The following is an 18864-nucleotide window of genomic DNA, read 5'->3' as shown; positions in this document are numbered from 1 at the left end:
ACATCTACTGCTGTTTCCTTTTAAATTGTGGCCAATTTCCAAAGTCCATTTTCTACCATGAGGATGGACTTGCTAATATTTCAGCCCAAGGGTGTGAAACGATCATTTATTAATATAAATGCAATACAAAAACAAGATTAAAACAGAATCACACTTTAATAGACCCAATTATAAATGGTAAAATAAGCACTTTATTAATCAGTTTAAAAAAACCAATAATGGTTCTAACATCTCAAATTTATTAGGCTTATATACAGTAAATGTACATTTGCAAAACCTTTTAAAAAATGCTATTAAATGTGTGATCTATAACTGCTTACATTCAAATATAGTCATGCTGTTTAAGCTTTTAATTTTTCAGATGCACACAGAACACACACAAGTCAGAGAGTAAAACTGAAGGCTACTTGCCTAAATTAAAATCTTCATTGAATTTGTTCCTGAAAATCATTAGCAGGCATATATTTAGAAGTCACAGTGTTCTGCAGAGCTAATCTTTTTATAAGTCAAAACCACATGTTCTGTCAATATTATGTTTTTATTTTTTTAAGGTCTGTTTGAACTATAAATCACTGTTTTTCTCTTGTGTGCTATTTGTCAAAATGAGGCAATCATTTAGACCACTAGCATATCAACCTGGGTTCTCTCGTGTTTCTCTGCTTGCTTTATGTTTACAATGTTTTCTCTTCCTCTAGCACACCAGCTAATCCATTTTAAACTTCAACATTGACCATGTGCAACACCATACTGATGTTTCCAAAGGAAGAAGCTCCAGACCCTCTCTCTCACACAGGTACACTTGGGGTGTACAGTACCTGGTATCTTCCTACCTTCCTGAAAAAGCACTTTTAGGTACATGTACGTCTGATTAACATGCTTTTGGAAGTAACTGGCCTCACTGCTAAGACTTACACTGCTCCTTCTTGACAATCATCTCTAAGTTACTATCAATTGTTAACCAGAACATATTTTCCTTGCAAGTTAACTTTAGCTAAAAATTCAATTATATGAAGTTTGGCGGATACCTTTGAAGCATACTGTACTTACTCACATTTATTATATTTCTTAAAATTGGCTTCTTTCCACAAGGACATAGTACACTCTATTTTTGGTAGTACAAAAAAAAGTGATGACAAGACCAGATACCTTTTATTATATTCAGAAATGTGTTAATTTCTCATTTTGTGTGTAGACTCCCTGTTTCTGCATTGCTTTTTACCCATTTTGCGTATTAACAGGGGGTCTTAATGAAAGCTCGAGAGGGATGATAACAATAAAGTTATTTTCATCCAAGCTGACCTAAACTGTAAGCACAACTGATATCTCTATCCAAAAACCCATAAACACCATGACTAAGCTTTTTCTACTTTGCATTTATCTGAATCATCCCTCCTCCAACCCATCTCTACCTCTGCAGCTGCCCCTTAGCCACTCCTCACTCTGCAGGGGTCTGTCCCGTGGTCAGAGGGCTGGCCTTCAGTCATCCAGGTAAAGAAAAATCCTCAAAACCTAAGCGCTCGATAAACATCTCTCAAACACACATCTCTTGTTTTTATTCCTTGTGAATGCTGCATTGCATGAAAGTTATAAAAAAATGATTTGGGCAACCAAGAGATACAGTGCACGCATACAGTAATCCCAATCTGTTAAAGCAGCAGAAAGTCTCTATTGATCTGAGCTGAAACTTATATCTTACAATAATAATAACAGGAGGCATATCAATCAGATAAAATCAAGTAATGATTGTACCGACCATTTGTACTGTAGCGATTCTACCCAACGTTTAACAAGCCAGCGTTTTAAAAGACAGTCAGATTTTCCCTAACCAGACATTAGGAGCAGCCTGTTTTATTTGGCAATATTTTTTCTGTGAACTTTTTTTTATTTGTCTGACAAATACGACAACAGCACGTTTACAATGTAAAAACGACACTCTCTCTCTAAAGGGTAAGGTATTGTAGAGGTTTTGTCCTAGTAAAAATGTTTTTCATTTTTCAAAAGATAACCTTCACATTCACATGCAATTCTAAAAAGTCCTTCTGCAAGTACAAAAAAAAACCCCAACCCTACAACCCAAAGCAATATTTTTCCAGGTCACCCAACGCCACGGTGCATCTTGCATTGCTCATCAGAATAAAAGCAGTGGTTCTGTAGGTCTTATTGCTTCAAAGTCCCTGGATACACAGCAACTGTGTAAAACATGCAGACAAGAAGTGTATTTTCCCTTGCATAGGCACGAGCATTTAGATTTCCAGGATATATTCCGAATCAGAAATCTGACAACCAGACGTAAGGGGATAGTTTTGATTTGTTTGGCTGGATACACCCCTTTAAATTAATTATTCAGCTGAAAAAATCATTTTAAGAGGAGTGATGAAAAATTAAAAGGCTGTCCTATTAAATGCTTCCTATTAATGCCCTATTAAACTCCAGCAGTCATTCAAAGCTTAAATATAGTATGCATTCGCGGTTAGTGTAAACATTAGTCTCTCATTGATAAAAGGTAAGGTACTATAGAAGTTTTTGTCAAAGTAAGAAACGTTCTTTTTAAAGGACAACATTCTTTAGATAAAAAATGAATATTGACTTTTCACTGAACGTTTCACACTGAGTGTGAAAAATTGATTCCAGTCAGTAAAATAGTCATGTTATTGGAGGGATTTCTTGGGTGGTCACAGCATCGGTGTTTGATATGTTGTGTACTTTGCATGTTAAAACCAATTGTTTTGGTTTCTGGGCACCACTTTCTAAACAAATACGGGTCAATATTTTTCTCCAAATGGTAATGAAGATGAACAGATTTAGAAAATATACATTTCTATATAAGCCAGGGTTTTAAAGCTCTGTTTTGATTCTGTACATAATCTGTATTTCTTGAGAGTATTTGATTTTGTGTACTGTAGGTTTCATGCATATTACATATTGTAAAATAAGTAATTATATTTACAAAAACAGAATAACAAATTTTATTGGCTTTAACTTAATGACTTTTATATATTCTATATATTCAACACAGCATACACAGCAATAAAGCTAAAATGTATAAGAAATAATTATATTGAGGGTAACAGGGATATACCGTATAGAGATCTTGCAGAATGTAACCTTGTGTTGTGTTTGTGTTGAGTAAAGATTAATACTGTTCAAATAAATCTTTTATCTCATTATGAATGTATTCTTGTAACAGAAAATTCAATGAAAAAGGGCTTTAAAAATTTGTTGTATGCATTGCCTGAGAAGTGTTCTATGTAATGGCTTATTTTTCCCATAATGTAATGACCTTCTAAAAATCGCCAATGTGCCAAACAATTAAGACCTCACACACTGAATAACCAAGGGTAGAGAGAGGGTGCATGATGTATGAATAAGTTGTTTTAAACACATGAAACTGTCTCAAAATACAGCAAATATATTTAATTAGATATTAAGTAATAAATGGATGGATTTTGAATACCTCCCAAAAAAAAAAATAAAGCCATTATTTTTTACTTCTGTCATAGTGAGATTCAGCAGAGTGAAAGCAAACAAGCAATACAGTAGCTACATGGAAACATAACACCCTGAGCTTCAAAGGCAACATCACTATTGATGTGTGTATGTTTTTTTTTAATACTGACTAATGTCTTGGCATCATTATGATTAGTTGATCATTGACTGACTGGCATACATTTGAGTGACATTGAGTGCCTATTGCATACAGTAAGTACTGTACTTAATCACCACATTAAGAGAGCTGTGGCATCAGTATACTGTAGGTGAAGAGATGATTTAAAGAGCTCAATGTCAAGCCTGGTGAAGAGTACAGAAAATAAAATACCAAATGAAATCCACTGATTAAGAGAACAACAACTTCACTCCATCACTATATTAGAATCTGGAGTTATCCCAGATGGCAAATGACACTGCGCTCTCTAACCTGGAAAGACTTTAGAGCCATGTGCAGTCTGCCAATGATAGACTATGATGTGAGAGAGACCATGAGCCTTGACACCTTACCAAAACTGCTCCAAGTTCATGGGAACCTGGCTGCATGGGACAATGTAGATCACTTCACCAGCTGCAGTTTTTGTTAGATCATTCTGATACTCCAGTAGGACAGCACACGTCCTTATGCTCCTCCTGTAACAACTGCTTTCGTGCGTGATGAAATTCTGACAGTTTTACCTGGGATGCCCCATCAACTGGACCATCAATGCCAAGAAACCACACTGAGATGACAAGTGACATCAAGGGCTCAGAGACAAATGAACACGCACATGCCTTTCCAGCTTCTACAAGAGGAAAGTGACAGCATCTGCAAGCTAGTGCAACATACATTGTAGATGTACTGTACAACTGAGTGCTTCCAGCACTGGCTACACAGACTAGCAGTTGTATGTTTTTATGAACAGTACATAGTAATTAGGATTGAGAACAAGAGGCACATTTTACACAAAGGTGGAATGTGTCTAGAACAAGTTGCATATTAATACTGCAAGACCAGTTCCATTTTAACTTTCCTGAAAAGGCTAAATGACATCTTTGAATCAATAAGCTACTTGCAATCAAACAAGGAGGTTTCAGAAGAAAGGTGACATATGACACATCCAGCTTGTTTTAGAAGCCTCCCCAGTTAGGGGTCAGTGACCACTTCACATTCCCGAGTTTGGTTTGTTCCCGTTTGAGAACTTTTAAAATATCTAACTCCATTTCAACCTGCTATTTCATAATTCTCTTTAGACTGTCTTTGGGAGAAAGAATTTTAAGATCAGGTGCACCACCCTACTAAAATTTGATCATTCTGGTTTGATTTACAGTAGTCTTTACATGCTTTCTGTTGATGTATTCTTATTTATTTATGACTGCTCTATATTTTTTCCCCCGGGCTGTTAAAATCCTGCTTTTTTTATATGCCTGATAGTTCAATTTTAAAGGATTCGGCTTGTTCCATAAATACCTTCCAGATTAGACTCTGCCTTCAATAAGCTAGTTTTATGCATGTTCCCAGCCATGATCACAAAACGCGGATAAATTGGTTGTTACCAAAAAAAAAGCCTCAATCAGAAGGCTTAATCAGGCAGTCCAAGGAACACCTCCTTGTGTAAGATTTGGTCATGGGGGGTACTACAGATCAGTCTGTTTGAAATGCTGTTTATATACTACAACTGGTTTACCTTCTTTGTAATTTTGTGCAGTACTCCGGGTTACTATATAATAAAGGAGCTGAATAAAAGTGAGTTAATATTGTACAATAACTGCTATAATTTTCCAGGAGCACTTTCAGATGAATAAAATGTGTTAAGTTTACCAACACCTAATTCAGTAGGGCATTGAAAAGAGCTCACTCTAAACTGTATAAAAACAAAAGTTCAGTGGTTATTTGCCATATTTGATCAATATTGCCTTCCGATATGAGATTCTGACATTCCAGGCCGAGAGCTAGAAGCCACACAAGTGACCTAAGGAAAGCAGAATCTGCTTTCGCTATTTTTTAGTCTATTTAAAAGCAGAGTTTTGGTTTGTTAGAGGAGGTGCAGGGAAATAAAAAATGTGGGGTAGAAAAGGAAAATGGATGATTTGGATTTTGTTCAGGAAGGGGATGCTGTAGTTAGTCCCTGATATGTTCAGAGGCAACATGAGTGAACTGTCACTGCTGATAATAATAATAATAATAATAATAATAATAATAATAATAATAATAATAATAATTGCTTACACTTACAGAGCGCTTTTCTGGACACTCCACTCAAAGCGCTTTACAGGTAATGGGGATCCCCTCCTGGATGATGCGACGGCAGCCATAGTGCGCCAGAACGCTCACCACACATCAGCTATCAGTGGGGAGGAGAGCAGAGTAATGTAACCAATTCATAGAGAATAGAGCCTTTTAAGGCAAGAACATTTACAAATCTGCCTTCACTGTTAATATTACATTCATACAGCTCATATACAGTACACTGAGTTTTTGTTATGCAGTACTTACTGCTTCCAGTATTTATACAACATTTCAAATTGGTTTTCAGAATAGTCCTTTACGAACAAACAAAACTGCATACTGTTCACGTTTTTGTCCTTAAGCATTCACCACAATAAGCATGCTTCCAGGCGCAGCACACAAAACTAAAAAGCAAAAGATGTTACAAGATTCTAAATCTGTGGATTTACTGCACAACAATAAATAAAAAGTCTGTCCATCATTCCAAACACCTGCCTATAAACAGGTGTTCTCATCTTACTCAGAATGCATTTCTGTTTTCTAAAAGAATGAAAGTGCAGTAAATAAAACTGCTACACCATCTTGGCCCTTGTCTTGCTTACAACTGCGATCAGACGCTCTCTGGACAATTCAGTACTTAACCAACAATGTGTAATTTAAGAGATTTGAATTCCTATGAATGGAAGTATGCAACAATGGGCTCTGTGTGCTGTCTTATTTCCATTATCTCTAATTCACAGCTGGCCCAAAGACACCCTCCTCCCTCTCTTCAAATCTTTTGCCTCTGTGCTTCCTGAATATCCCTCCTCAAGTTGCTTAGCCAACAGCAAAAATAGATACAGAAGGCAGCTGGCATGGATAGCAATCATGTTAGGGCAGTCTAGTGGTGTCACTAGGACTTTGGCTAACTATAAAGTCAGCACCACACAAGCTGTTAAAAGCATTTTAAGGAATGCACACTTATTCTGCTTGAGAGCCAAATAATGTCCCCTTTCCTTGTAAAGAAATCATTCAACATAGAACAGACTAATACTCTTCTCTGAACGAAGGTTTTTTATTTAAATCAAAATCTTGAGGATGTTCTGGAACACATGTAATAATGATGGCTTGAAAAGAGATTCCTTGCCCCATGGAGATAAATTGGCTTGCAATTGAAGATTAGAAAGTTGCCGGTTAAAAACCTGAACCCTGTCTTCATATCTTTTAGACAGCTCTGGATTAAACTGTTATTAGACATGTTAATTAACTGGTGAATCCAGCTGCTTGCACAACATCTGTGTGACAGGAGTCAGCACTGTGAATGAATGGACACAAATGTTCTTGGCCTGCAACCTTCCAGGCAGTCAGTGGTCCACTAAGAAGATATGTCTGCTGTAATATTTGTATAAGGCTACAAATGTAAGCTAAAGAACAACACAAAAGATTGACAAAATATTGATTGTAATGTAAACAAAGCCTTCACACATTGCTCAACTTCCTAAATGTCACTGTAAAGCAGAAAACCAGTCTACGGAGCAATTCATGTTTTAACTGAAAAAACACTATCACGTACTGTAAATATCAGTAAAACAGAAGGTCATTCTAATGTTGTTCTTGCAAAATTCATCCATATACACCATATGACATCCATCATATAGTCCAAAGCCCACATATGCAAAGAATACCTGCTCATTGTTTAATGAGCTACTTAAAAAGAGAAAGAAAAGCTTTACTAACAATTGGAAATTCACATAAGGGCGTTAATGGCATTTTTACTGCAAATGTGCAGCCCTGAAAGTGTCACACCGAGAAAAATCAAATATAAGTGTAAAAATGAATAAACCACCTGCTTATGTAATTTTTATTTTAGGTATAGAATAAAGATCAAAACAAATCTTAGTGCTCTGTCATAATTCACTGAGGAATACCTGAAATGGTATAACATCATTTGTCCACCAAAAAAAGTCAGCTGTTTTGTTCTCTTCCCCTCTGCAGTTACCTCTTGATATGACTGAGCAGAAACAGACTATAGTTTCTATAGACTAACCTGACAGTGCAGGGGCAGAAGAAGGGGAAAGCGTGTGTGTCCTGTCAAAATTACTTTCTTAAAATTAGCCGTGCCTGAAAATTGAACCCTTCACTCCCTTTCCCCGAGGACGCAGCACTCACACGAGGCGACAGGATGTGCAGCTCTGCGAGAGGCGGACGCCTATCCTTATTTCTTCACTGCCGTCTCTCCCACCCCCCAGCCTGAGGGAGCTCTCCAGAGGATAGCGCCGTCCCGTTTCTTCACGCGTCCCACTGGTCGTTAGGTTCACCATGTAGATTTGCAGCGACTGTAAGCTTTAATGTTCCCATTCATTTTCCTGTGGATAATCGATGGAGGCTCAGGGTTACAGCTAATGTGATTTATGTGTCCTATTTCCAGTGTTATGCTTCATGTACAAATTGTCTTTGGTGATGTAAATTCACCATCTTGGCGCTATTTGCTGACTCTCGTCCTGTCTACAAAACAGATTTAATTTGCTTGTGTTTTTTTTTTTTAACCCTGGAATACTTTTGCACTGGACACCATGAAATCGTGGCACCTGAATGCCAAACTACTTTATATTTCAAACCCTCCCCCCCTGCACACACCATCCTCAATACACAAAATGATGCAAACAGCCTTGTGAATTCCTAATTATTCCCCTGTGCAGTGGGAGGACTGCCTGTTGTACCGGCAGCGTGTTCCATCTGATTGGTTCAGAGGTCATTCCGCTGTGAGCGGTTCTTCTCTCATCCTCAGCTAGACTTCTCTCTTTCCCTGTCTGAAAAGCAATGATCCTTCTACTGATACATAAACCAGAGCAGAAGTGAGCAGTCAGACTAAGCCGCACTGTGGCCAAACATTACATTTTTAATTCATATGAATCGAGTATCTCCCTCTTTTTGTTTCTGGGCTACAGAATTCGTTAACATATTCTCTGCAGTATTACCTAAGCATTTGAAAAGCAGTCAAATACTTAATTGGAAGTAATTCTTAAGGCGATGCTTTGATATAGAAAACAAATTTGTTTGTATATTCAATGCACAGTATGTATATGGACATTGCTGTGCAGACAAAATCAAAGGTTATATGAACATCAACAATTTACAAAAAGCCTCCACAGGGGTTGTCTGCCATTATAACAATTTTGATTCAACTGAACCAGTTCAGTTGGCTCAGTTTCAGTGAGAAGAAACCAGGTTTGTCCAATCTGTCATCTCCTATTCGTATCTAAACTCGTACTACACGATTTCCTTATATGAAATGATGTCTATGAAAAAAACTCCAGTCATGTTTTCAGAGAAACAGCGTTAATCAGACTGGCGAGTGATGTGCCTCTGTCTTAGGATACGGATGACTCTTCTTGTCCTTCTAGATCAGTGCAGCTTATGACACTATCGATATCACCAGATATCAATTAATCGTTAAAAAACCTTAGCGGCTGAAGATTTAACATTTACTTATCTTCTTTGTCTAACATTTAAACACCTGAAAACAGCATATCATCCAGCCCTGAAATAAAAATTTGCCCTTTCATTTCCAATATCCTGTACTTTGTCTCTGTTAGACCTTGTGTGGTGATCGGATTTTGATTAAAATTCCATCTGCTGACAAGTATCACAGAAATATATTTATATACGAGTTAGATACATGTCAGGTTCAATTCAGAGCATACTGTCTATTTGATATAACAACAAGTGAAAAGCTTTTTTTTTTGCATTTTTCCCCCGTGATCCATTACAACAATGGGTTTGCTGAAAATAAGGACTGTTTATTGTGAATTTAATGAATGCTAAAAATAGAACAGGGTGTGCTTTATATCATTACATAGTTTGGCATTTGCTAGTAGTGAAATTCAATTATAATGGACAGGAGATTGCATTGTTGGAACTTGTCACTTTTAATATTTCCTAATTACTCATCTTTCTTAAATGACTATATTGTTTGTAAACCATCCTCCTTCCTCCCTGAACCACAAAGGAACAAGGACAAGAGATAATTTCTTATGGTCTCAGGGGCTGGACTGAGAGCAGTGCTTTCAGTGACTTTGAATTCATAGGACCTTCTATCCTCCCACTCATCAATAGTATCATTTTCCTGATTATCCTGACGTTGGCGTTGACCGCTGACCCGGGACGTCTAAAAAAAAATCTAAACATCTCCACTAGCCAGTAAGCTGACCCAAGAATATTAAAATAGTCTCTGGAAACCTGAAAGCCACAATAAACATGGGTGAAATTATTTAGGTCCAATTACAAAGAAATTAAAATGATGATCGATGCTTAAATACAAAAAGCAATTGTTTACTAAACAAATCCAAGTACAATTTAGTTTAGACACTATAGCTAATGAATTACGCAAGCTCCATTTAATAATGCGAAGTGTATTTTTCTCTTTGAGATACAGTGCCACAAGGGATAGCCATCTTTTCTGCCTTCGCTATGCTTCTGAAGGAAGAAAATTCCCATTTCTTTAAGTAGCTCAAGGCTAAACATGAAAAGAGCATCCATGAACCATATTCTGAGCGTAGCCCCCTGTTTAAAAAAAACAAAGTGTTTTTAAACTCCCAGGTGAGTCTGCTGGTCTAAACATAATCAGAGAATAACTTTTCATCCCTATCTAATATATATATATACGTATGGTAGATATTTAAAACTCGTAAGTATTGCCTTATTTGTACTCTGTGATGCTCATTTTTGCTTTCCAGCAGCAGTGTGGTGCTACAGCTCAAAAAGAGAGATACACCAGTGCTTCGATCCCCCCCTCTCTCACACTTCCATCTCCCCTTCCCATTCCCTCATTTGGAGTCCGCAGGTGTGTGCAATTCCCTCCTCCCATCCCCAACTCTATGGGCTCCCACATATCGATAGCTCTGGCATTCATTCTCTCCCACGGCAACATCTCAGCTCACCCCAGCAGCAACACTGTCTGGGATGGGGAGAGATTAACAGCTCACCCCCAGGCGGCTCTGAAAGAGCTCAATGGTGGGGGGAAGTGTGGGAAGGAATCAAACAGGAACTTTTTAAATAAAGATTGATGAACCACATAAGAGTATGCGGGATGTATATTACCCATGCTGCTCCTGTGCAGCCTTCAGATCAGGCTGTCTTCAAAATGATGCTAAACTGGCCTGCCAGCTTTTACAGCCTTCCATGAAGATATCGACTCTGTGTCTGCTAGTGATGTCTAGTAGCCACCCAGCCAACTTTTCATGTCCCAGTTCAAAAGCTCTATGGACCATCGTCAAAAATAACCACCTGGGAAAGCAAACAGGAGACTGACCATGTAGTTTGTGGACATACTGTACATCCACAGAAGTGTGCCAGTTAAACCCTAATGTATCACACAGATTGAAGTGTTAAGATAACATTCAATTAACAACAGAGGAAAATACATCCTGGCATTCCATTTTTTTTACTTGAATGCACACAGAAATGCTCTCTGAGGGAAATATCATCCCCAATATAAACTATGAATGATACAAATCTCATGTTCACTCTTGAGGGAAATTGTCCATAAATTATGGATGCAAAAATGCTCAGTAGGAAAGCAATTGTTTGAAAGATTTCAATACCTGTTTAAGACAAAGTGCCATTTTTTGCAAGTGGAATTAAAGTGTATTTTTCTTTCTCAACATTTGTCTTTACGGATACATGAAGACCTTGAAACACAGGTATTACGATTTCTTATGAACAGAAAAAACTAATGGGAATATGTGATCAAGGATGCAATAGTGTTGAGGTCAGGCACAGAATGTTCTTCTTTGAAGAATCTGACACATTACATAATATTACCAAATTGCATGTTGTTTGCGTACGTTTGCTTACAGTTACTCAATTACACTCATTCTTAGTATTTGAATTTTACTGCATTCAACTTTCCTTTTATTCACTATCCATGCCCTCATAACTCATTTTAGATGAGACCACAGAGGCACATTCAGATGGTGTTTGACCATTACACATGCAATACTGTAGGCTAAAGACTTTACCCCTGCTTTAATTCTACAGTACAAATACAATACAAGGGTGGCTAGGACTGGGAGAACCCATTAAGTTCTAGGAATGCCATCCTTTTGAGATGATGAAACTACCAAATTTGATGTAAAAGTTTATATTCTGGAAATATTCTATTACAAATTTAGATTAAAAGCTATGAAAATCAAGAAATGTTTCCAGGCAATCTGCGTAGGTTTGTGAACGGCTGTAAACTGAAATTGCTCATTTTCTGGGTGTTAGACTGAGCCAGCTGTCTGCTGAACGTTCTGCACAATTGGTTCCCATATTTACAGGACAAAACAGTGGCTAGGTGATGTCAGTTTATTTCAAGTTCATATATGATTTGATTTATTCAGCATCTTCTCAATTTCCATTTTTTTAATTTAATAGCTCATATCTTTTTTGCGTTAATAAATCACCTTTAAATGCATGACCTGTGCTATTCTACTACTTAAAACTTCATCTTATGCTCTGCCATGTGCTATCTTATGCTTGTGCTTTTAATCTTCATCCCCCAGATTAAAAGCACAATTTACAAATTAAAATAAAAAAAAACATTAAATAACTTTGAATTTGTAAATTTTTACTTTCTTAGGGTTTTTATTAGAAGCAGACCTTGGAATCAAGTTACGTCATAATAACTATGGTATTATAACACTATGACAAACATGGCAGTTTCATGTTCTTCAATTTTATAGAACAAAACAATTAGCATGTCTAATCATCACTACAAATGACTTAATTAGTGGCTTTATGGCAATTTTCTTCTAAGCTATTTTTAAACAGTAAGCAGGCATTTGTTACTTTTCACCTACTGTATATCTTTAAGGAAGGAGCAAATAATAATCATAATAATTGCTTACACTTATATAGCGCTTTTCTGGACACTCCACTCAAACCGCTTTACAGCTTTGTAAAGCTGTATGGTAACTCCCCTCCACTACCACCAATGTGCAGCATCCACCTGGATGATGCGACGGCAGCCATAGTGCGCCAGAACGCTCACCACACATCAGCTATCAGTGGGGAGGAGAGCAGAGAGAAATGAAGCCAATTCATAGAAACAACAGAAAACAAGACCTTGCATTCTTTAACAAATATAAACTACAACAAATCCAGCTTAAGGATAACTTTTTACACATTACCACTGTATGTATATATATTAACACTGAAAAGGTTACAAAATGTGCAAAATTACTGCCTGAAACTTATGAAGTGTATTCACCTTGAACCTGGTAGTTGATTACAGATATATACTGTATGTACTGTATGTATGCACATTGGGTGGTACTTTTTCTTAGTATCCATACACAAATTTGCATTAATTAGCTTTCTCTTTTGCTGCACTAGCCAGTAAGAGGAGACGCTCTCTCTCTCTTCTTCCCTCGCTCCTTTTTTGCTCTATCACTCCCACCCTCCCTCTCTCGGTGGCTCACTCAGTCTCCTGATTCACTGCTCTGTCACACAATCAATGCAAAAGCTCTAACAGAAGCAAAGTGCCTCACCCTCACTGCCTTCTTCCTTGGACTGCAGTGCAATACACGACCGAGCTTCTTAAGTATCTACGTTCTCACTGACTGGACGTTTCTGTTTCTTTTCCTCAGTTTCCAAAAGCCAAAGCAAAACATTCCGTGGCCGTAAAGCAGATCGATAAAGTGAGAAGCACTCGCGCAAGGCTCAAAAGAAGGGGGAGAAACACAAGAAAGGTGGATTACAAAGAAAAAAAAGAGTTTGACATTTATTTACAATAGGCACGGGGGGGTCTCTCCCCGACCCCTTTCAGATGAGTATGAGCTCGCATTAGAGCCTCTCCGCAGCTGTGAAGAGTGGGAGCCCAGGCAGACAGAGAGCGCCTTTACAAAGGAGAAGAAAAAAAAAACAGTATAAAAGCTACAGGCAGTTTTCACGCAGGACAGCCAGAGAGCTCGAACTACACAAAGGAGGATATTGTGGGAGTTTCAGTTTGACTTGGGCCGAGCGGTTCTTTCTATCGGAGGATGCCGTGCGGGGAGGATGACGGGTGTTTGAGGCACATCGTTTTTAATGTTTACAGCTGGAGGTGAGACGGAACAACTGTGCTGCTCCTTTGCCAGGAGGGGCTGCTTCCCCGCCGAGAGAAGGCAACGCAAACAGCTGAAGGATTTGCATTTGCCGCTGAAAGGACTGGGGACAGCTCTATGCCTCCAGTGTTGTCAACGTTCAGAAAAGCAAATCCCCCTCTCACAATGGATAGATGCCTCTTGTTGTCAGAGAGAAGAATTCTTTGAAGTAAGAAAGATCTTTCTTTCAAAGAGAAGAAGCTGGTTCCCCCCCGCCCTTGGATTTCAGTTCAAACAACTTCTTTTTTAACACGTGTCTGCGTGCGATTTTATTCGGTTCCCCCATTCAAAGGAAAGTGTTCCAATCTACTGTAATATTAAACTCTTTAACTTCCTCAGAGCTGAAATTTAAAACTGTCTTAAAGAGAAACCTTTTCACGGTTATCTGAGCTAAACTGGATTACATCTTAGTGAGTGATTTTTTCCTAATACATTTTTGCAATTACTAGTATGCATTCTTTCCTATACTGGATTATACTCCCATCCATAAAGGGTTTTCTTTCCTGCAAGTATGTTTAGCCTTTAAATGGATTATTCCGGACTTTGCAGTTTCAAATGAGCCTAATGGAAAACCGTCCACTGCCAATCATAATGGTAAATTATAAAGGGGAGAAAAGTAAGTACACAACTGACCTTTTCTATTTTTCCCATGTTTTGATGTATTCCATGTAACAGAAGCAGAATTTTAAAACTATTTACCTGTCTTACGATACCCTTAAAATTCTGTATGTGACGATACAGAAAAGAGAAAGAATCATTTGCCTTGGAAATTAAACACCAGCACTCCGAACACTGGGAAGCTCCCTGAATCAGTGTTGCTGTACACAGTTATTACAGACAGGCATCCTCACGCATGGCAAGCTACAGATTGAGCGATTGACACTATTTTGCATCTTTGGTCGCCGATGCTTTGAGAGCAACAGTACCGAGGAGCTGCGAACTGTAGAGGAAAGTGGCAAAACATGAGCCAATTCAGAAAGACTAATATCTAACCAGCAGCTCTCAGCAGCTGAACAGCTCTGCCCAGGGAACTGAGCCTCCTCATTTCTGCTTTCCCCTGGTAAGCAGAGCTGCTCAGAAGCTCAGAATGGTACCACCCCCGCCCGCTAATAAGCCACACGTGTGCCTCTCTACGATCATCATCATGAGCAGCATGGCTCTAATGGATGCTTATCTCGTGGAACAAAACCAGGGGCCTCGGAAGATTGGCATCTGCATCATGGTGATGGTGGGGGATATCTGCTTCTTGATCATTCTTCGCTATGTAGCCGTGTGGGTGGGAGCAGAGGTCAGGACAGCCAAGAGGGGCTACGCCATGATCTTGTGGTTCCTGTACATCTTTGTGCTGGAGATCAAAGTGTACTTCATCTACCAGAACTACAAGGCAGACAGAAAGAGCTTGGACACCATCGCTCGGAAGGCCCTGACTTTGCTCCTCTCTATTTGCATTCCTGCCCTGTACATCATCTTGGTGGCGATCGACCACATGGAGTATGTGCGCGCGTTTAAGAAGAAGGAGGAGATCAGGAACCGACTGTTTTGGGTGGTGGTGGATCTCCTGGACATTTTGGATATACAAGCCAACTTGTGGGAACCTCAGAAAAAAGGGCTCCCCCTATGGGCTGAGGGGCTAATGTTCTTTTACTGCTATATATTGTTACTGATCCTTCCTTGTGTGTCATTAAGTGAGATAAGCATGCAAGGAATTAACATTGTACCCCACAAGATGATGCTCTATCCTATCCTGAGCTTAGTCACCATAAACATCATCACCATCTTCATCAGAGGGGGCAACATGATCTTTTATCGGGATGTTAGGGTTTCAGGGATCTTAATGGGGAAAAACGTTTTGGCCATAATCCTAAAGACCTGTAGCTTTGTGCAGTACAGAAAACAATTGCAAAACGCCCCACCAGCTTTTGGAATTGAACTCCAGAAGAATTCAGTTCCTCACAATCAGACTTTGCAAGCACCATCTCCAGTGGTGATTCAGAATCAGACTCCCATGCCTGAGGTAACAGGGTGTGAACACACATGACAAAGGCTGGATTGGAGCGAGCCGGAGAATTGACTGTTGCAATCCAGCAAAGGGTCAGATTTCATTTGGAGACAACACAGAAATAGTTATTTCAAGGGACAATAGTTCCAGAGAAAAATACAACATTTTTAGAACTTGCTGGGAGAAAAAAAAAGAGATATATACAGTTGTATATATATTTTTAAGCAAATGGTATGTAGTGCATTCTGACAGCAGAAAAAAATGAATGGTATTGTTGTAGTGCAAAGATGTTCCTTTTCTTCTTGACATTTTCTATTACGTTAATCAAAGGTCAGGATTGTTACTGGTATTGTGAGAATTATTTAAAGTGATTATCTGAAGTAATAGAAAACCAATTTGAAAAAAAAATGTTTTCTAACTGGATGTGTTTTTTTTATATACAGTATGTAATTCTTTGATAAAGTATTGTGTATCTATGGAATGTTTGTCTTGTTTGTGTTATTTTAGTCCGCTGAGTTGTGGTAGGAGACTTGTGAGGGCTTATTCACCACATGCTATGTGAACTTCACCAAAAAAACATTTTACACACCTAATGTTACAGAATAGAATCCTGTGGTGGCCATTTAATAAGTTATAAAACAACCACTGCTTGTTATTTCTATTCAAATATCCATATTGGACTGCTAGTTTCCAAGTGATTATACAGTACCTCCTGCATAACCTTACCTGACCACAGTACCATTTCTTACACAGTTTCAAAAAAAAAAAACTCCTCGGATGTCCTAAACATAATTTAAAAACACTATTTCAGTCTCATATAACTACTGTATGTCGATTTTTTACATGACAAAAATCATAGGAGTATAGCACCTTGTTTTTGTTATCGATGTTAGCTTCGTTTATGGCCTGTGGTGTATTGATTATTTGAAAGGGAACCACAGCTTATCTGAGGTGGTAAAAGCAATGCCTGCTGGGACGTGACATCGGAGGGGCATGCTAGAGGAGAGAGAATGGCCGTCATGGCGAGGAAGGACTTTGGCCAACACTCCCAGCGCAAGTCCCGCTGGCACCTCTTCTGATACAGGAGCCAACCTGCCTCTGCTCAGCAGCACGTTTATAAGACTTTCTTGCCAAATATTTGATGTCTGATGCCACAGGTACTCTGCACTGTCACTGGGGACTCTCAGCCAGTGATAGTGAGGACCTCAACTTGATTATGACCCTGCATTCCCTAGGCTACGGCCAGAAACATTATCAATCACCTGTGAGTCCAACAAAGCCTAATTCCTGTACTTTATTTTTGCCAGAAAACCCCTTTACAGAGTCCTGCTCTCTAGTTTCACTCAATGGTAACAAAGCATACAGTGCACGTCTCTGATGATCCAGTGGGGATACAAGAAGTTACAGGGCCATTCAGTGCAGTGTTAAAATAAAATTGTTATGGAAGCCCCAGGAGAGCTGAGCAGAAAGAGACCAAGGTACTGTTATGCACTCACCTCTAAAGCACAGGCATTTCTGAGAGCTTTTTTTTTTATCTTGGATATGGTCATGAACGACCTCCTATGCTGCCATAAATGTCACGTTAGGAGAGTCGAATTGGCATGGATATATATTTAACCTTATGACAGATTACAAATTACATAGATTGTTCAGCAGCTAAGAAAATGTCACTCATCCTACAGGGGCCCTAGCCAGCTAAATAAAGATTTCTCACAGACACAGAATTACAACAGGTGGTCTGTCGTCTTCTTTGCACATAAAACTCAACCCAAATCAAGTCTAACAAAAGCCTACAAATAATTGCGTGTACCCAACAATTTGAGCCGAGAGTTCAGTATTAAATTTGCTGTTGCCAACCACAGATTTAGGGGAAAATGCTGTTCCTTTGTGTAAAGAAAAGGCTGTCTCAGTCTACCAATCTAACATAAGAACTATTAACAGAATCTGGCTAAAAGATCAGATCTTTTAAAATGCTTTGGATGCAGGGGTCAAGGAGATCTCTGATTAAACCCAAAGGACAAGAAAATAAAGCAAAAGGAATCGGACAGTGTGGTGATGTACAGTATAAAAACCGAAGAAAGCAGGATAATGTTTTATACAGAAAATGAGGATTGCCTATTTAAAAGGACATTGATGAAACAGGCAAATGTAGACCAAATTCATTATCTTGGACACAGGTCACGTACAGTTTGGTGGATTAGACATCACCCTTATATTTTTATGGCAGATGCATCTACAGATGAAAGGAATAGCCCTTTTATGTAATGCAATACGTATCAATAGTCAGGCATACTGTACATTCACTTCCAAAGAGATGTGTTATTCCCTCTTCTGCAAGCCGAAATTGATTTCTGTTGAGTCTGGAGTTATTGTTCATTAAAATGTAAATGACTTTATTTTCACAATGGGGTTAGCTAACTCCTTTTATTGAAACGTGCAAAACTCCAGTGCAATCATTTAAATTACATTCAGTATAACAGATCGCTTGAACCTTACTGGCCGAGCCATCTCAATTTATTTTTTGCTCCATTTTTTTATTTTTATTCTAAAATTCATTGTCTTTTCTATTTGTTTTCCCCTGACAATGCCCTCTACTCTTGGTTGGTGGCTTTTACATCTCTTCCCAGGACCACCTCTTTAGACTGAGGGACTGCAGCCGTAAAATGGGCTGGGTAGTTCAGTGGGAATTGAAATTTCTTAAAAGCAGCTTCCTGCTAATTAATGCTATGCCCATGCCAGTAAGATTTCTGAGAAATGGGCAGAAAAATTCTTCCCAGGTGCACTTTTCATCCTGAAAGCACAATTACCCAGGCCAGAAATACACTAAGTCACAAGTAAAGTTTTTTTCTTACAGAAAAGGAAGAAAGGTCATGAAGGAGATGAGGCATTTTGGCAGTTTTGAAAACATGGCTGAGTAGCTTCCCGACCAACACTTCTGGCCTCCTGTTCTCTAAACTCACTTTTACCTTGTGTTTTTCTAAAATGGAGCGTGTGAAATGGGTTGCATACTGTATGAAAATAAATGTTTCTTAGATGACAACAGAGATTGTAAGAAAATTGAGCTC

At 38.6% G+C, this 18864-nt stretch overlaps 1 protein-coding gene across 1 annotated transcript; it reads left to right on the top strand.

The window, feature by feature from the left end:
* Window positions 1–13152: 13152 nt before the first annotated feature.
* LOC148646102 (transmembrane protein 121) lies at window positions 13153–16280 on the top strand. The gene has a single exon (XM_088610086.1). It carries the CDS (start codon window positions 14888–14890, stop codon window positions 15836–15838), a length of 951 nt encoding a protein of 316 aa, XP_088466212.1. The 5' UTR covers window positions 13153–14887; the 3' UTR covers window positions 15839–16280.
* Window positions 16281–18864: the final 2584 nt, after the last annotated feature.

This window comes from Lepisosteus platostomus, chromosome 17, assembly GCF_059453375.1.
Source record: "Lepisosteus platostomus isolate fLepPlt1 chromosome 17, fLepPlt1.hap1, whole genome shotgun sequence".
Classification (NCBI taxonomy): domain Eukaryota; kingdom Metazoa; phylum Chordata; class Actinopteri; order Semionotiformes; family Lepisosteidae; genus Lepisosteus; species Lepisosteus platostomus.
This window is presented reverse-complemented; position numbering and strand designations above follow the sequence as displayed.

Bases quoted from the DNA above. Each gene is read 5' to 3' on its own strand.
- LOC148646102 (XM_088610086.1), top strand. From the start codon at position 14,888: ATGGTACCACCCCCGCCCGCTAATAAGCCACACGTGTGCCTCTCTACG.